The 20,310-nt window shown below is 33.9% G+C and overlaps 2 protein-coding genes across 8 annotated transcripts in view; both read left to right on the forward strand.

The window, feature by feature from the left end:
* Positions 2,567–6,760, forward strand: LOC18612302 (cellulose synthase-like protein B4). 2 transcript variants are annotated; one of them, XM_018113928.1, is made up of 9 exons: positions 2,567–2,873; positions 2,957–3,284; positions 3,511–3,636; positions 3,875–3,994; positions 4,089–4,301; positions 4,393–4,528; positions 4,753–4,931; positions 5,032–5,382; positions 6,009–6,760. In XM_018113928.1, exons 1-9 carry the CDS (start codon positions 2,617–2,619, stop codon positions 6,540–6,542), a joined length of 2,244 nt encoding a protein of 747 aa, XP_017969417.1. In that variant the 5' UTR covers positions 2,567–2,616; the 3' UTR covers positions 6,543–6,760. The 2 variants fall into 2 exon arrangements, with proteins under 2 accessions (XP_017969417.1, XP_017969419.1); XM_018113930.1 differs by lacking the exon at positions 4,089–4,301.
* LOC18612304 (Fanconi anemia group D2 protein homolog) overlaps positions 13,146–20,310 on the forward strand; it is a 68,327-nt gene continuing 61,162 nt past the window's right edge. For 5 of the 6 annotated variants that reach the window (XM_018123638.1, XM_018123645.1, XM_018123650.1 and 2 more), the window contains exons 1-8: positions 13,146–13,462; positions 13,555–13,879; positions 14,086–14,211; positions 14,385–14,501; positions 14,589–14,804; positions 15,271–15,385; positions 16,834–17,009; positions 17,291–17,641. In XM_018123638.1, the coding sequence (XP_017979127.1) occupies positions 13,203–13,462; positions 13,555–13,879; positions 14,086–14,211; positions 14,385–14,501; positions 14,589–14,804; positions 15,271–15,385; positions 16,834–17,009; positions 17,291–17,641 (1,686 nt within the window). In that variant the 5' untranslated portion in view covers positions 13,146–13,202. The remainder of the gene's footprint in view (positions 13,463–13,554; positions 13,880–14,085; positions 14,212–14,384; positions 14,502–14,588; positions 14,805–15,270; positions 15,386–16,833; positions 17,010–17,290; positions 17,642–20,310) is intronic. The other variant, XM_018123643.1, reaches the window with a different exon arrangement.

Consider the following 20,310-nt stretch of genomic DNA (forward strand, 5'->3'; position numbering starts at 1 on the left):
CTCCTTCGCTTGCCAAGCCTTACCATACAGGCATTCCAATCCCCACTGAACCTTCATCTCACCAATTATGTCCTTAGGTCTCAATGCTACTCCATTAGCCTGAAGCTTGTGTGACATAAGTTCACTAATTATCTTTGCACTTGCGGTTGCAAATCGCCCTTGCAAACCATTGACAGTACACGTGTGTACTTTGTGGAATGTCTGAACTTGCCAATATTCTCCTCCTTCAAGTAACTTCGTTGCACACACACTGAATTTGCATGCCTTGTCCTTGCAACCAACCTCATAACGAGCTTTACATGACCTTTTTACTCTTATCCCAAACTGCTCTTTTAGAGCCAACATGTTTAAAGCTCGTTTTAACTCGGCCTTCAAGGAAAATATTCTTCCTTTGTATAAGCAACCATCGGCACATGTCGACTCTTCAGTTGTAATTGTTTGGAAGGAGAACCTTTCTGCACCAAGAATTACCCACGTACGAGATATCCCTGCATTTCCCCTTTCTTGATAACTGTCATGGAGCAATGTACCAGGGGAACGAATCCCATTCTCATCAACGATTGGGTTATTGTATATGGGGTCATCACACTGAACATCTCCTACATCAATACCTCTAACAAGTTCCGTTTCACCTTCAACGTTATTGCAAATTGGAATGTCACTGTCATAAAGCTAGTCCTCGTCTGAACTCTCATCATGCCATTCATCAGGCCCATCATCTGAATTGTGATCAAATTTATCTTCACCGGCAGGGAACAAATCCTTATTTCCCTCATCACATGTAGTATTATCCTCGAGCGTCGCAGTGTCACCCTCCAACGTCACAGTGTTGTACTCAAGTGTCGCATTCTCATTTGAAAATGTCATTACATCTTGTACAGTTTCTCCTGGTCATTGCATTTGCTGGACAGAAGTCACTAATTAGTTCGATGCACATCCTGATCGGAATTGTACAGCCAACTATTCTATGAATGTCGTGTGTCTACCGAGCTGCACAAACTCTTGTGCATACGTCAGTTACCATTGTTGTGGGTTACGGACCGAATGTTGTGGTATATGTGAAGCATTGTATATCTCATTTTGATTGGGCTAATTACCATGTTGTTCAGCTTCTTCATGTGACATAACATTTGTTTGGCATCCCTTAATGCTGACATACACAGCCGGAACATTCCTTTGTTCTAGCAGAATTAATGCAACATCTTCATCGTCCCTGATAATTAGTCGTGATAGCTCTTCAGGTGTACTGATCAATGCATATAACTGAATCTCGTCAATTTCTGAATTTACCCCAACAACATCTTCAACCAGCTTCATCAATCCCACAAACGACAAAACACTCATAACCCCCCACATTCGTGACTCACCACCCTTGCAAATGCCATCCACCCACTGACCACCGTGTCTTATCACAAGTCGCACAATTGGAACCCCACTGAAATTTTGAAAACAACAATAATTTGTCAATCATTTAACACATTACATGACATGACGTGTTCTAGAATTTGTCAGTCATGTTGTAACACGCTATGCATATAATGTAGAATGTGGTAACATGCCATGCATATAACGTAGAATGTGGTAATGCGTCATGCATATAACGTAAAATGTGGTTACACCCCATGCATATAACACCAATGTTGACACACCAATGACTATAATTACTGTGTCCTTACATGAACTGGCATAAAATACCCATGGTGTGTGACATGTCAATCAGTGTAATTATTGACTCGTTACACGAACTACCATAAAATAACCAATTTCGTGACATGTTAAAATAATGCTAACACATGTTATAGATGCATGGCGTGTAACAACTCTGGGCAATGTTTCTAATCCATGTTCTAATTTACACCAAATGTTTCAAAAATTTAAGTGTTGCAGCAATAAACCCAATAACATACATTGATGTCATCTCTGCTGCCTGGGTTTGTTAATCTACGACAATATGGCCAGATGCGGAGAGATAGACCACAGCCCGATGACGATAGTGCTCAACAGAGAGTTGACAGAGCTCATACAGTTCAGAGAGTTGAGAGAGCTGATAGCGATGTTGCTCAACAGAGAGTTGGCAAAGTTGAGAGAGTTCAAAGAGTTGAGAGAGAAAGATGACCTAGCTCAAACAATTGAGCATTTATTTTTATTTTTTTCTATTTTCTCTCTAGTGGGAGGGAGATATCGGGACCCTAATTTGAAACGATGTTTTTAAGGATATTTTAGTCTACTCATGCTTATTTTAGTCTACTCGTGCTTCTTTTTGGCTAGAAACAGATAACTTTATATGAGTAGTTATTTTTAAATCACTTTATCACGAGGTCTATTTCTCACAATTTTCTCAAAATAAATTATCACATAAAAATCATAAATGACTGGTGCTATTTACTATTAACTTTATATGAGTACTTTCATCAGATAAAAATAATAAATAAATAAATAATTCACATAGACGTTAAAGTAATTAGAACATAATATAAAATAATTTTATTTTTAATCCTTAATTATTTTGTTATTTAATTTAACTGTAATAGTCTTTGCTATGTATAGAGACCAAAACACACTTTCTTATATGTACACACTCAGTTGGTGTGGTCGAAGACTCTTGCCTCTGCCCAAATGGCCGATGAATTATTTGTTCCTTTATATGAAAAAATTGCTCGTAAAAACACTATACAAAGATCCTTGGATATTACTCTATTGTTCCTTCTAGTCTCACTCCTTGGTTATCGTCTCTTTTGTCTCAATAATCATGGACTCCCTTGGTTTATTGCTTTGGTATGCGAGTTATGGTTCACCTTCAATTGGGTTCTTGTTGTTAACTGCAAATGGAGTCCAGTGGAATACAAAACATACCCAGAAAACCTCGAAAGAAGGTAGGAAATTAATCCTATTACTTATTTTCCTTAATTTTGTACCCTGTTTATTTAAAACATTAAAAATCCTCGACATTTTTCAGGTTTCCTGAGCTTCCCAACGTAGACATGTTTGTTACTACTGCAGACCCTGTGCTAGAACCGCCAATCATTGCCGTAAATACCGTTCTCTCGCTATTGGCTGCTGATTATCCAGCAGACAAGCTAGCTTGCTATGTCTCGGACGATGGCTGTTCCCCTCTCACCTTTTACTCTCTGGTGGAAGCATCAAAATTCGCTAAGCTTTGGGTTCCATTTTGTAAGAAGTATAAAATTCAAGTTCGAGCTCCCTTCAGATACTTTTTTGGTGATTCCGAACCCTCAAGTACTGACGGTAATTTAGAGTTCCAACAAGATTGGTTAAAGATGAAGGTAAGACAAGAAGCTAGGCCACTGCTGGAGTGTGCAATTTTTTTTTTTTTTATTTCATCTCAGCCAAAATCAAAGAATGAGAGTTCAGTATTTCACATACAATTAGCGGATATCAATCCCATATAAACTACCGTGGGGCAAAAAATATCACGACAATGGGATGAAACAGGAAAGTAGAGAAGCAGCAATGATTCTGTTTATGATTGTCATTTAAATTTTTGTATAGGCCGAGTATGAAGTCCTTGCTCGGAAAATAGAGGAAGCAGCCAGGAAATCAGTCCCATGTGATCTAACCGGCGACTTTGCTGTTTTCTGTGATGTTGAACGCCGCAACCATCCAACTATAATCAAGGTAATGCCTTAAGCTATCAATTGCAACTCATTTAGTTAAGTATTGGATCTCTAGTCATTGGCTTAATAAATAGCCACATAAAAGTAAAATCACAATTTTTGTTGCTCATGAGAGATCAAAATATTTAAAATATTAAAAATGTCTCTCACTTATCTATGCGGTTTATAAAGATAGCTTTATACTTTCCCAAAAAGGCAAAAAGGGCTGTAAAGGGTGTGAATGTATCCTTTAACTTCAGATTATAGTGGACAACAAGGAAATTCATTCAAATGCGGTGGTGCCCAACTTTGTTTACATATCCAGAGAGAAGGCGCCAAAGCAGCCACATCACTACAAAGCGGGCGCCATGAACGTACTGGTAAGCTGACAGCTAATTTGATCTAAGTTAAAAAAAAACATTTATTTTTACAAATTATCTTCAACTTGTTATTTTTTTGTAAAAAAAAAAAAAGACTAGAGTGTCAGGAGTGATGACGAATGCTCCCTTCATTCTGAACGTCGACTGCGATATGTTTGTGAACAATCCACAAGTTTTTCGTTATGCAATGTGTCAGCTTCTTGGCTCCAAAAATGAAAGAGAAACTGCATTTGTTCAGTATCCTCAAGTTTTTTATGATGGATTAAGGGATGATCCGTATGGGAATCAGTTTGTTGTGCCTTATCAAGTAATTAAGTCTTCTTTTCGTGTAAACTTGCGATTAATGCAATCACTTTTCCCCTTTTTATTTCACTTACTGAATTTGTTGCAATTCTTAGTATATGTGCCGAGGAATAGCTGGAATCCAAGGACCTTTCTATGGGGGAACAGGTTGTTTTCATAGACGAAAGGTCATATATGGTGTATGGCCACGTGATCGAGAAATTGAAGCTCGAAATTGTACTTCCATCAATGGTATCAAATTATCTTTCTATCCTTTATTAATTATTTAGCTCCTAATAGTATTTATAATTTTGGGTACATTAATTAAATAGCTCTTTTTACATAAATATGTCTCTTTCAATTTGGTAAAAATAAAAAAGGGAGGTGCTATATTCCCCGAACGTCTGAGGCATGAAAGTAGCACCAATGATATTAAAGATTCTACAATTTCAAAAATTTAATCCCCTTTTTTGTAGGAAAATCAGTAGATGATACATTGCTAAAAGAATTTGGAAATTCAGAGGAGTTAATCAACTCGGCAGTGCAAGCTTTGAAAGGGAAGAAGGGTTTTCCAAACAATTTATCGAATTCTCTTGAGGCAGCATGCAAAGTCGCTAGTTGCAGCTATGAATATGGTACTAGCTGGGGCACAAAGGTCAGCAACAGAAACCTACAAAATAAATATTGAGGGATAAATGCTAATGTAATTAATTTCATTTGAGCGTAAACATTCAACAATGATACACTGGTTGCAGTGCGGATGGATATATGGAGCCACAGCAGAAGATCTCCTCACTGGTCTGAAGATTCATGCGAAAGGGTGGAACTCCGCTTTACACATGCCAGAGCTACCGGGCTTTATGGGGTGTACACCATCTGGGGGCCCGGAAGCAATGGCTCAGCAGAAGAGATGGGCTACAGGTCTAGCGGAAATTCTCGTTGGCAAAAATTGCCCCATAATTGCTACTCTGACTGCCAAGCTCCAATTCAGGATGTGCTTAGCCTACCTCTGGATTCTGTTTTGGGGCCTACGCTCAATTCCCCAGCTTTGTTATGCCGCTCTGCCTGCATATTGCATCCTTGCAAACTCACATTTCTTGCCCAAGGTGAGGAGAGTCATGTAAACTAACATTGTCATTGATTTGCTGCTACTTTCTTTATATGCTTCCAACTTCCAAGGTAGTATTGGTCTACTAATCAAGTGATCGAGGTGATATTTTATTGTCTCTGCATCAAATTGTTAAGAACCAAATCCCACCTTACCTTACCAATTTACTATCAGCCTGACCTATTGCTGAATTATGAATTAAGGAATGTTAGTTTTATTTCAATACAAAATGCTAAAGTACAAAAGTACAAGTATTGTTGAACAAAATTTAGATTAAGTTTTCAAGTCCCACAATTATCAATGTTTCCTACTAGACAACACTAATCAAACCAAAACTTAGAAACCAAACACATGATTTACCTTTTTATGGTAAATGTACTTGGGCAGAATTGTAGTTTTGCTCCTCGATCCTTCAACTCACATTTCTGGATCAAGGCAAAATCTAACATGTATGTATGTAGTTGATAACACAGAGTAGTATCATTTTACTACCTAAACCAGACTAAGTATTTGCTTGGAAACCAGATTCTTTAAATCTAATAAGTACTTATTGTTGGATCGGATGGATTATAGTGATTCTGGAAAAATGGGCCTTATCTAACGGCTAAAGATTTTTGAATTCAGGTCGAAGAACCAGCTATATGGATTCCTATTGCCACTTTTGTTACTTACAACCTGCACACTCTAAGAGAGTACCTAAAGGCTGGCTTGTCAATCCGAGCCTGGTGGAATAACCTGAGAATGGGAAGCATAACAGCAACCTCTGCGTATTTGTTTGGACTGTTTGCTGCCATTCTCAAACTCTTGAGAATATCTGAAACAGTCTTTGAAGTTACTCAGAAGGATCAATCTTGTGATGGTGATGGCCCTGATGTGACTAAATTCACCTTCAATGAGTCTGCAGTTTTCGTGCCGGGCACGACGCTTTTGCTGGTGCACCTGATTTCTCTGCTTTGCCTTTCATCAAAGTTGCCAACGCCAGTTCATGATATACACGGGGTAGGGCTAGGGGAGGTCTTTTGTAGCCTGTGGGTCGTGTTATGCTTCTGGCCATTTCTGAACGGACTGTTTGAGAGAGGAAAGTATGGGATTCCACTTTCAACCATACTCAAGTCAGCTGCATTGGCATTACTATTTGTTCATTTTTGTAGAACTTGAAGAGTTTGGGACTTGGGGTAGAATTCGGTTATTGTTATCGAATTACATTGTTTTATTTAAATTAAGCTTGTTAAATCTATCCCCTCTGTATTGTTGGAAACGCTGTTTGAAAATAAAATTACATTTTCTTAATCTTGAAACTGATATAGAGACGCTAGGTGCTAGGGCTTGCACTGGTTTTAGCACTCAACTTTGCAATGCAAGTCAGTTAAAAGGAAGACAGCCAGGTCTAAAACTTTCTGCAGAAACAGATCATTAAACAGAACAAAAACAACAGAGCAGAGGTGCTGTAAATCTCTGCAGAAACTGATATCCTTTTCTTTTTCTCTGATCTTCTCATCAACTTGTACAAGTATATATTTATTTAATCCAAAGTTATCTACACTCATCACCATACACAATTCTGTAGACGCACAATCTTGCTTGGGTTTCTTTTTATTCTTGTTTGATTATTAATTTATTATTATGAAATACAACTTGATAGAACAATTATAAGAGAAAATATTTAGAGAGAGTAAAAAAATCTTATGTAAGTGTGTATTTATAAATGAAAGGAGAGATTTATTTATAGGTTAATAACTCCTTATATAAATGGAATTTACAACATAAGCATAATGCTTAAGGGGTTTGATTTGGATGAATTAAATTTTAATTTTAACCCAATCTAATTTATATCGAAATCTAGATATCCATAATCAAATATTAGATTACACTTTTGACCTTTTGCACTATTTGACTTGGTATGAATTTCTTGAATTATAACATAATAGACATTCAAACGTATATTCATAATACTCCCCCTTAAATGTCCACTATATTAAAAATATACTTCGTTAAAACTTTACTAGAAAAAACCTCATGGAAAAAAATCTGAGTGAAAGAAAAATATTGTCTTATTAAAAATTTTATCAAGAAAAACCCAGTGAGAAAAACTTTGATGAACAAAGAGTACTTAATGGTCGAGTTCAATTATTTTGAACCAATTTCCAATGATCGAATCTCTTCTAGAATGTGAAAAGTCACATTTCCAAGTTGAATTTTCTAGGTGAGAAATTTAATTAAGATTTTCACCAAAGTATTAGGAAAGTCTTAATTTTATATTTCGAAACTCCATTGGTTCAAAAGATATTTTCAGATCTAATAAGACTAAAAGAAGTATTCAACTAAAGCAAAATATCAATTATATAACCACAAAGTTCTAGATCAAATATCACATTTATAAATGCATTCATTTGGCATCATCTTTGATTTTGCATTGCGTATGATTCAATTAAATTGCAAATGGCTATAAAAACCTCGATGATGGGATTTTCACGAGAAGCTTGTAGAGATGAGTTTTTTTAAAGAATTTCCCTAGGTGAGAAAAAAACTTTTAAACTTTACTAACGCTTTTGGATGATCTATGAATTATTTTTTCGATACGAAGTTTTTCCCATTATTTAAAATTGGAAAATTATATCATCATTTCATGGTTGCATCATGCGCATTAATAAGATATATTTGGTTTGTGAGTGACAATCTTCGACGATGGGATTTTCTTAGGGGGCTTGTAGAGACGAGCTTTCTCAAGAAATTTCTTAAGTGAGGAAAAATTCTTAAACTTCACCAAAGAGTTGGAATGGTCTTAGAAAATTTTTCCGTGACGAAGATTTCATTCACACATCGATAATAATAATAATAGAATTAATAATAAACAATAAATTAGAGAAAAAAAGAAAGAGAAGAAAAAATAAGATATATAAAATAAAAAATAAAATATGAATAATGATTAAGAAAATATAAGAATAAAATTAAAAGGTAAGATTTAAATAGGATCACATATAATTAAATGGTACTATTTATTTGTGGAACGTGCGTCACAGGGTACTAATCCTTCTTTATGTGTAACCGTACTCCTGAATCCAACTCTAAAAAATCACAGACTAGATTATTGTTCTGTTATTGATTTAGAATACACAAGTACATGTATCAAGCAAGTAACATAGACAGTAAGTCCAGAATCATATCCCAGAGAGATTTGTTCCTAATTGTTTACTAAGTACTAAAATTGTGACAAACTAATCTTATTCAAGTAACTTGATATTGAGAAAAATAAATAAAAACTTAATTCTATCTAATACTAATTTAATTATCAAAAACTAAAAATTCACTGAAAAAAAGTAATATATTAAAACATAAAATTATGGGTTCATTCAACATTTTATCTGACTCTAGTTTCTCTTATTATTTACATTCATTGGTGGTTTTACTAACTTAAAATCTAAACCTATGTACAAGTCTCTGTCGAGATGCTTGCATAAATACCTAATTTAATTGGATCACTATATATCTACAGGAATCAATTAAAGGTTCATTAAGCTAGTGTTCTAATTTAGCTATGTATGACATTTAGACATATGTCTACCCTAATAGCAAATCAAATCTCCTAAGTGACGTGAACATACACTGTTCAAACTTTAGTCCAATCTAAAATCACTCTGTCGAGTCTCAATTAGATTTACAAATTAGTTAATTATTAGTTAGACAATTAAAAGCATTAATAATAGATTTGAATAAGCAAAACTATACCCATTCATAGTAAATAAAAGAGAAACAAATATTTAGATTATATGTTGAAATCCACCACAATCCTAAAACAGAAAATTAGTTCATAATATCAAATAAAAACATCATTCAAAGAAAATTAGTCATTAATCCAAATTAAAGAAAATAAAAGAAATATAAAAGTAGAGAAAGAAACTAATAGTTGAAGCTTTTGATCTCAATTCTCTCTTAAATTCTCTTGTTTTCTTGCTTTGTTTTTGGCTCTTTTTCTCCAAAATAGTTGCTTACTATCCTCTCTTGAAACCTTTGAAAAAGGCTCCTTAAATAAGTTCCAAATAACCTAATTTCCAAATTCTCACAAAAACTTTTATTTTTGAAAATCTTCCTGGCACCACAGCATTACCTTTCTCGATGTCATAGTGTCGTGGCCTGTCTTATAACACCACAACACTATTTCCTCAACGCCACAACCTTCTACTCTAGGGTGGCATTATCGGGGCTTCAATTCCACCAGCGTTGTGGCCACGCTCTCCTCAACGCCATGGCCATGGCCTCTTTGGCCTATCGACCTTGAGCAACTCAAGGCCATGGCTTTCTCTCCGTGTGCTGCCTTGTGCAAAACTGCAACAGCCTAGCCTCTTCCAATGTAATTTTCATCTCAATCTGATCCGAAATGGATTAAGTGGTAAACATGAAAATTGTAGCTCTATCTCTTATCTTTTCAATGGATCAAGAATTGTATCAATTGAATTGATTTAGCTCAAGTTATCCTTAAAATACTGCATTATGTATGAATGAAGCCTTCACCATACGTGTGCAGTTTTTCATTAAATGAGTCTTGCTCATCAAATTTCTTACAAAAGTAATAAGAGAAATCAATAATAACTATTCTTATAAGAAATTTAAAGCAAAATAACATAAAATTAAATCAAAATAACTCAAATTAAACTAATCAACTTGTAATCAAAAATAAATAAGAAGAACATCTAAAATACTAAAATCCGAACTTAAAATTTCAAAGACCTAACTACCTAAGCTTTCAAAATGCGTCAAAATAACTCTATATAATAGAGTTATTATGTTCTTTAAGCGGATTTAAAATCAATTTGGGATTTCATTGAATAGTACGAATCTAATAAGTGATCAATCGCACGTTATAAAAAAGATTGATGGTAATTCCCAAAATTTTCACGTTGGGACTAGAGGTGGAGTGTAAAGGGGGACTAATAGGGGCCTCGCCCCCCCCCCCCCCCCCCCTCAAATTTTAAAAATTTTAAAACATGCCAATATTTTTTTGGAAATTTATAATTTTGCCTTTACAAAAATTTTAAAATTTTTATAACATACTTTTATTTTTTTGGAATTTTATAATTTTGTCTCTAAATAATTTTATAGCATGCCACCGTTGAGCATTATTGCCAAGTTGACTTATTTGTTACTACTATTGACTCACTTTTGTAAGAATTGGATTTCAGATTTAATAAGAATATGGTAGAGTTGCTCACTCTTGGCACATTTTTAGACCTTCAGAATAATTTTGAATTATTTGATATTGAAAGCATTTCAACCTTGTAAATAAATATTACCCTAATGTTTTATTGAGCATGATAATATACGCTTAAGATATCAATGGAATCTATTCAAGCTTAACATTCTTCATAATTAGGCTTTGAAAGATGTACCTACACTTCTCGAGTTATGTCAAGTTTTGAAGAAGATAGGAATATCAAAAGTTTGACTTCCTTGTCGATAGATTGATTCGGCTTGTCTTGACTTTTTCAATTTCCACTAAATATCAAAACGTGCATTTTCTACTATAAAACTCATTAAGAACGAGACTCATAATAGAATGTTAGATGATTTTTTTTATAAATTTGTTGATCATTCTCATTGAAAAGAAAATCATTAAAAATTTTGACATTGATTCAGTGATAGATGCCTTCAACTCTATGAAAGAGAGTTCAATTAAAAATACCCAATCTTTGTATGCAATAGTTGTTAAAAAATATTTTTATTTTGTACTTAACACGTAGTTAGAGTTATTTGTGCAATTTTCACATGAATTTTTCTATCTAAGTTATTTTATATTTTTGTCAAATACTAAACTTCTAATATTACTGTTTTATAGATATTGTCTTTGTCTTCTAAACGTGAAATCCTGACTCCACCATTGGTCGAGACAATCGAGTTATTTCTGGATCTACACATAGCAACAAATTCAACTTCCACTAACAACAGCAGACATAAATTTGAACTTTACTAAACTCATATTTCTAATTTGACCAAACGATATAAATTTTAAACTTCATTTTAGTAGCTCGTAGCTTAATTCATGGTCTCACATTTCGCTGCGATGTCACCATTTGTGGATGTTAATGAACATGAAATTATTTAAAACATGGACAATTGTTCTTAAAATAATTTATATATTAATTTTAATTTCACATTATTACTTTATTACTTGAAATTTAATTGATTCGTAATCATAAAATCAATGGATTATTTTAGTTTAGTACTAAAAAGTAAAAACAAACTAAATAATAGACCCTTACAAATTAGTTGGACTTAAATTGTTAAATTTTATATAATTAATTTATACTCAACTCAAGATTCACCATAATAAAATTTACAACAAAAAATGTACTAAATTTTTTGATTTGACTAATCAGATTAATTATTAAAATTTGGGTAAATGTTTATGTACCCTAATATCCCCAAATCTGGGTAAATATTACCGGGGTTATTTATTTATTTTTCTATTGTAATCATAAAATCTAAAGCTAAATTTTGACTTTGGTATTACGCAACAAAATGCGTACTTTTCAAAAAAACAACTATTGAGATCCAGTCCACTAGTATTTTCCTCATTCTTAATTTAAACTTTCTTATGAATGAAATTTTTAATATGTAGATAAACAAATAATGAGATCTAACCTTGCCTTCATAAAGAAATCTCTAATCTCGCCCATCATGAAATTTAGATTTTCCTATACAAGTCTACACTAATAAACTCATATATAACTTTGAAATTCAACTTATTTTATTAGATCATATTATGTAATATAATGCTATAAGATCTTTGCATCTTTTATAATATGAATTTGAATTAGATTTTTTTTTGAAAAGTATATTTCATTGCTGAAACAGGGTATACACAACTGCATTAAGCAGCAAATCCCGAGAATTTGAGTTTGATTATTGAAGGGAATGGAACGTTAGGATGACGAGAAAATCGGTGAAAAGAAAGATAAATAAAAAGAGAGTTTTGGGCGTACAAACATGTGTTCCAAGTTTTGGTTAGATACTTCTTTCATTCCATTTTATCTGTTCATTTTTTTTTTTTGAAATGTCGCAAAATATTTTTATTTTTTAACACTTAATTCTCTTAATTTTTTTTATATTTCAATATCATTTTCATGGCTTTTTTACTTTTGACATTAAAAATTATAAAATATAAATTCTATAAAAGATTTAAAGTAGTTTCTGTTTTTATCACAATGAGGTAATCAAAACTATTTAAGGGAATTAGAGTTTTACTGAATTGAAACATTTTGCATTCAAATATATAAGTCAATGCTAAGTGCACGTAATTGTAATTTTACTCAAAAAAAAAAAACGGTTTGCATCCCATTCCCCAAATGACAAGAAAAAATAATCCACTTGCTTTAATTTTCCTTCTTACCATTTCCTGCAACTTTTCCTATTTTTTATACTCCATTAATGTTGCACTTATGTAGTGTTCCCAACTCCTCAAAAACATTAACTGCTACTTCTACTATGTTAACAGTTAAACACGCGATAAGTAATTATTTTTTTTGAAAGTCAAGTAATTATTTGTTCACAAGTTCGTTTCACATAAAGACACGAAGGCATATATGCATTAACGGCTTTTTATGTCATATACTACTCTCTATATTAACCATAATCTTAGATGTCGAAATATTTATTTTTTGAATTGAGAGAATAGAAACTTAAATTTTACTCTTTAAATAAAAAAGATCATATACCAATTAATAAATTAAATATTTTTTTAATTCTATTATATATATATATGTAAACCAAAATACTAACACTGTCAATAATAAACCCAAACCGCTCAAGTTCTCTGCTGTCCCAATGGCCAAACCACTCTCCCTCCCTTTGTATGAAAGAGTCTCTTGTAAAGGCATCATGATCAGGCGAACCTTGGATGTCACCGTCTTCTGCCTTTTACTCTCTCTCCTCGCTTATCGCCTCCGTTCCCTCAGCAATCAAGGATTCACTTGGCTCCTCGCCTTTCTATGTGAGTCATGGTTTGCTTTTTTATGGCTTCTCAACCTTAGCACTAGATGGAATCCCGTTGAGTACAAAACATACCCTGAAAATCTCTTGCCACGGTAATACATATATGAAAGTTATTTTTCTGACTGCCTGCCTTTAGTTTGGGGTTTAATTGGTCATAATTTCAAAGCATATTTTTTCTCAACAGGTCACTTGGGCTTCCCCCTATAGATATGTTTGTAACGACTGCAGACCCCGTGCTTGAACCGCCCTTGGTAACAGTAAACACTGTTCTCTCTTTGTTGGCAGTGGATTATCCAGCTGAAAAGCTAGCTTGCTATGTATCAGACGATGGTTGCTCCCCTCTCACCTTCTACTCTCTTGTTGAAGCATCAAAGTTTGCTAAGCTTTGGGTTCCGTTTTGTAAGAAGTATAGCATTCAAATCAGAGCCCCCTTTCAATACTTCTCCGCCAAGTCCCTGCCTCCTGTTGATGGCTTATCAGGTTTCGAACTGGAATGGAAAAAGATGAAGGTAAACTAATTAATTAAAGTAGCAATAGGATGAATGGTTGATCTGTTTCGATTTTATTTTTCATTATCTTCAACTTTGAACAACTTTATCTATACAATATAAAAAACCAAATAGGGGTAAATGGAAAGAGAAGTTTGTGGCAGATGGTTGCAACTAACGTACAAAGGTGAATTTGTCTTTACCCAAATTTCTTACTTTTTTCTAAGGATGAGTACGAGCATCTTTGTCGAAAGATAGAAGATGCAGTCCACAAGTTGATGCTGGGTCCCCATTCCACTGAATATGCGGTCTTCAAGAACATAGAGCGTGACAATCATCCAAGTATTGTCAAGGTAGAAATTTATTCCTTATCACCCCCTCCCAACAGCCGCGCCACCCCCCCCCCCCCCCCTCAAACAAAAAACAAGAAAAGAAAAGAAAAGAAAAGAAATTTATTCACTTTTTACAGTCTAATAGTGTTTGTGTTCTTTTAGATATTTTTCACCAAATAATATTTTTGCTACAGGTTATATTCGAAAACAAGGAAGATCATTCAAGTTGTTTGCCTCATCTAGTTTACGTTTCCAGAGAGAAACGTCCAAATCATCCACATCATTTTAAAGCCGGTGCCATGAATGTTTTGGTATGTCAATTAATTATATAAATTTGTATTACCAATTAATCTTTTAGTAATAAATTTCAATAACTCTCCTTTGATTTGACAATTAAGCAGACCAGAGTCTCAGGAGTGATGACCAATGCTCCCTTTATGTTGAATGTGGACTGCGACATGTTTGCCAGCAATCCAAAGATCATTCTCCATGCCGTTTGCTTACTAGTAGGCGTCGACGATGAACAAGAATGTGCCTTTGTTCAATGTCCTCAGATATTCTACGATGCTTTGAAAGACGATCCTTTTGGAAACCGAATGACAGTTCCTTTCACTGTGAGTACGAATTTTGATCAGTTATATAAATTTCGTCACCTGCATGGTACATATAAAACGCTGATAAGAATTCCGGTATCAAAAGAATTTTACGACATTCTTTTTAACGTAGAAATAAGACTTCATTGCATATGAATCTCTATCTTCTGTCAATGGTAACGAGGATTGGATATTAAGAACTCTTTTAAGTCCCTAGTTCTAATCCCACTGTACATGTGGAGCGATAATCCAATCTTATATTAGTTCTTTTTTTTAAATTTTGTTATTTAGATTTTTTTTTTTAATTTTTACTGAATTCAATATGTCATTCATCGACGATAATCTAATTTTATATTAATTATGTTTAATTGATTTATTATAAAATTATATGTGTGTGTGCAATCACACAAAATTATTACGTATTGTAACAAGTTTCATTACTATTTACTTAATTTATACTCAAAATAAAGGCTGTTGCTTAATGTAGATTTTCGTAGGCGGGATGGCTGGGATACAAGGGCCTCCCTATGCTGGAACTGGATGTTTCCACAGACGTAAAGCTATATACGGATTACCCCCAAATCATGATTTTGATATCAAAGGTAAGTAAATATTTTTAGACCTATAAAAATTTGTAAATCATTTTTTTTTTTTTTGGAAAGGTGAGTTTGTATTAGTAATCGGAGAATAGAGGATTCTCCTTCAAAGAGCAACACAAAAGGTAATTTTGAGCCATATAGCCATCTCAGAGTTGGGCATACTCACTCAAAATCCACCATGGACCATCAAAAAGGGTGATTTACAAAATATATCACACTGCACAAAACTACTACTACTACTACTACTTTATACACCTGCACATCAGTAACACATCCCAATTAACATATCAAATCATCAGGACACTCAGCAGCAGAAAAAACGTCCCAGCAGTGTCGCAGCAAAAAAATAGACCGTCCTGCATAGCAGGGCAGCTCAAAACAAAACCCCTTGGTGTTTCCCGCTTGAGACCCCCCTCTGAGCTAATCTCCTCTCATCTGCTTTGAGACAAAAAGCAGTCAGAATAATAAGGAAACCCATCCCGAGCCGTGAATTGCCTTAGAGAAAAACCATCCAACGCAACCTCAGTCTTTCCCAAGATCAAAAACTCCCCCTTGTATATCTTGCCCAATGACAGTTTATTTCCCCATCCTCCAGGCAGCCAAGTCCTTCCCAAGTCTGTGTTATCCGATTGCATACACACAACCAGTGAAAACTCACCCCACATAATTTACTGTGACCATGTGATAGTATGAAAGTCCACAAAAACAAAAAAACCAATCAACTCAGTGATTTTCCAATTTGCAGCTTGTTCATGGTATACATAGGTGTAAAGGTTCTTTCTCAATATTTTTTGTTGAGTATTTACATTTTTTATCACTTTATAAATATTTTTTTTGTTTTGGAATAACATTTTGGTCGACGTTTATAATCTTAGAGAATAGTGGGCCTCTCAATTGAGGTAAACTGATTTACCATGTGATAAAAAAATAAAAAATTTAAAATTCTCTTAAAAAAGTATTTTTTTTGTACGATGTGGACATGGTCTCGTGGCAAAATAGCTGACGTGGATGATGATATCAAACGTCATGTGAGAAGTTTGTTATCCTCTAACAATTGAACAATGAAAAATGACATTTGATCAAAATATTATTTTTTAACTTGAATGACAAAAACAGAAAATTAAAAAAGTTAAATGACAAAAAAGTAATTTTATTTTTTCAATTTAAAGAGAAATACTGACATATCACTTTTTTTTTTGAATAATTCAGGTAAAAATTTTATTAATCACCAGAAACATTGATACAATGAAACATACTCTTATTAGACATAAACAACTTAAATTCTAGTCCTTGCCAACTCTAATGTCGTACAAAAAGAGCCTCGTTAAAATAACCTTTGCATCAGATAAAACTCACGGAAAGAAAAAAGAATGCCATTTCATATATGTCTATTACATTAATCAAGGGATCTTGTAACCCTTCCATCACTTTTTTTTTTTGGATAAGCACAGATTGCAAAATATTGGAAGAAAGATTTGGAAAATCCACCGAGTTCAGCGAGTCAGTGGCTGAAATCCTGTTTGGGTCAGGAGAAAAACATTTTCCATGTGATATTTCAAGCATCACTGGGTCAGCATGCAGAGTTGCTAATTGTAGCTACGAGAATAATACTTGCTGGGGAATAGAGGTATTTCACGCCATGGAAAATTGCTTCTTTTCTTTTTTCATAAATGTTTTTCATTGCTTGGCAAGCTTACTAAAACGCAACAGAAACAACAGTTAACAATTAATATGTGCACTTGAACTAATTTGTATTTAATATTACCTTCATTAAACATGAAACAAATATGTTTTGAAAATGTGATCTGTTGTTACATGAATTGAGACTGAAAGAGTAATTTATTAAAAGAAAATTACATAGTTGAAGATAAATAGAAAATCACTGTATCTCAATTTGGCTAATTTCAGGTGGGATTGACGTATGGATCTGTAACAGAAGATGTTCTAACAGGATTAAGGATCCATACAATGGGTTGGAAATCTGTTTTGCTGATGCCCAGTCCACCGGCATTTATGGGCTGTGCACCTCCAGGTGGACCCGTCTCAATGACACAAATGAAGAGATGGGGTACAGGCCTGCTTGAGGTTCTCTTCAGCAAACATTCTCCCATTCTTTCAGCCTTCAGCACTAAGCTCCATTTTAGGCAGGCTTTAGCCTATCTGCAAATTGTTATGTGGGCTTCACGCTCCATTCCTCAGTTCTGTTATAATATGCTATCCGCCTATTGCATCACCACCAACTCTCAATTCTTGCCTAAGGTACGCGAACAACATAATCCCTTAACTAAGGCTCCATTTGTTCATGTTTTTATTCGGTTAAATGTCACCCGGGGGCTTAAGTTTTGGATATAATTCAGATTAAATCCATTAGTTTTGGAATTGAACAATTCGTCTCAAATCTACAAAGGACTAGTAACAGAAATTAGGTAATTACTAATTTACCAACAACCTAAACACCAAAACCCTCAACAATCATGCTCTTTGAAACCAGATTGCACGATTCTATTTTATTCTTCATCATCCATAATCCAAACCTTCGTGCATGACTTCAATTGTGTTGGGTTTTTTCTCGTTTTCAGATTTTTTTGATCATTGCAAACAACACCTTTGATTGTTTTATCATCTTTATTAATTAGTGCAAGTGCAATTTGAAGGGAAATGCCTAGGAAAAGTAGCAAAATGTTTAATATCATTGATCTGTGATGTTTTCTTTCCAAGTATAATGTTTGATATTCTTGATCTATTGTGTTGTTTGTTTGATATTTTTTATATGAATTTATGGACATAATACTTGATTTCCTTGATTTGTGGTGCTATTTTTTTAGGCATAATACTTGATATCTCCGATCAGTTGTGTTGCATGCTTTATATCATTGATATGTGATTTCAAGCATAATGCTTGATATCCTTAATATGTTGTGTTGTTTGCTTGATATCCTTGATTTATGGTTCTAAGCATAATGCTTGAAATCCTGGATCTGTTTTGTTGTTTGCTTGATCTCCTTGTCCTTGATCTATGGTTCCAAGTAGAAGGCTTGATATCTTTAATCTGTGGTGTTATCTTTTTAGACATAATACTTGATATCCTTGATCTATTGTGTTGTTTGTGATTCAAGATATAATGCTTGATATCCTGAATTTACAGTATTGTCTTTTCAAGCATAATGCTCATTATCTTGCGTTGTCTACTTGATATATTAAATTTGTGGTTCCAAGCATAATCTTCGATATCTTGTGTTGTTTGCTTGATATCTTAAATTTGTGGTTCCAAGTATAATGCTTAACAATACAATTGTGGTGTGGTCTTTCCAACTTGATGTTGATGTATTTTCAAAATGAAATATTTTCCTTTCAAATAAAAAGTTATCTTTTCATACTATATCTTATGAATGAATGATTATACTTTCAAAAAGTAATTATTGAAGCATCATTTTATCTAAAAGTTGTGTCATAATGCGAAGATATCTTTTAAACAAAAAGGTGCCTTGATGACAGAGTTATGTCCTTGAAGAAGATATACTAGCAAGCCCATATAAAGGACTTGCAGTTAATCATTTTGACACATAAAAACAAAAACAAAACAAAAAAAAAATCAAGAGTGAGAGAAGTGTTGTGTTCTAAAAGTTAACATAAACACTTAAGTTCCCATCAATTATAAAAAGTGTCCAAATTCCTTATAATTTACTTGTTGTAGAAAGTAGGCTTTAAAATCGAACAACTCTGCAAACCCTCGAATGTATCTAGCAGTCTACTCTCATAAAGTGCAAGACAAAGTTAGACGTTGGCTTCATTGTATCCCTAAGGCTATTCACATTATTCCTTTTTGCATATCAAGTGATAGGGGCAAAATAAGTCTTAAAGATAGCGTCAATTGAAAAAGCTCGCCTTGAAGTCAATTTTGTTGGTTCTTTGAATTCCATCTAAAACCCATTTACACCAACAATTTTAAGATTTGTTTTCGTGTTATTAGATTTAAGATTTGACCCAATTTTTTCGGGCCATGACTGGTGCATGAGCTCAATGAGTATAGCTCACTAAGCCCAAGCAAGCCTATCCATTTACCTTTGCTTAACAAATTTATCATATTATGCATACACACACACACCTTTTTTCGGGTGTGAACATAGCCAAAACACAATGGCATTATCGATAATAATATACATGCACTATACCAGTCATGTATTTAGCAATTTACATTGCATACACATATTCACATTGTTAGATTGTATTCACAATACAAAAGGATCCATGACTTTCAGCGGAGACATTTACAATAAAAGAGATTATTTTTGAATGCCAGACACATACTTAGAAGATGCACTACGGGGACTCCTCGATCTAGGGTCCAACAGTCACCTAATCTGAAAACATGAATTTTTTAATAAAACGTGAGTATAATACTCAGTGAGTGAACAAAAAGGGAACAAGCATACCATAAGGAATGTTTATCGAAATCATGATGCATTCATTTTCTCAAAACCATGCAATTGTTTTAATTCCTTTAAACCCCTCATGTAAACCCCACATGAGTAAATCACTTTACAAAAATCCATGCTCAACTATGATACCAAAGAAATGAGAAATATGGCAAAAATTCACAAGTTAGCAAAATGGACAGAAAGTTTCTCGCTGTAGCGAGAACCAGTTCTGGTGAAGGCCCTCAAACCTGAGAGTTTCTTGCTGCAGCGAATCAGAGCAACAAGAGAAAAGTTTTTCTTCACTCAACAAAAAGGCCACCCTACTAAACCAAAAAAATCAACATAAAACTCATGAAAATTCTCAACGTGCAAAGTATCAAATTTCACATATATGTCAACCATATATCACATTCATGAGCTTTCATTTCATAAGTCTAGATATGCATAATTAGATAGACAAACATCAATATCATCATAATCACACCCGACTCATGTACATCCCCCCACATC

This window comes from Theobroma cacao, chromosome 1, assembly GCF_000208745.1.
Source record: "Theobroma cacao cultivar B97-61/B2 chromosome 1, Criollo_cocoa_genome_V2, whole genome shotgun sequence".
Taxonomy (NCBI): domain Eukaryota; kingdom Viridiplantae; phylum Streptophyta; class Magnoliopsida; order Malvales; family Malvaceae; genus Theobroma; species Theobroma cacao.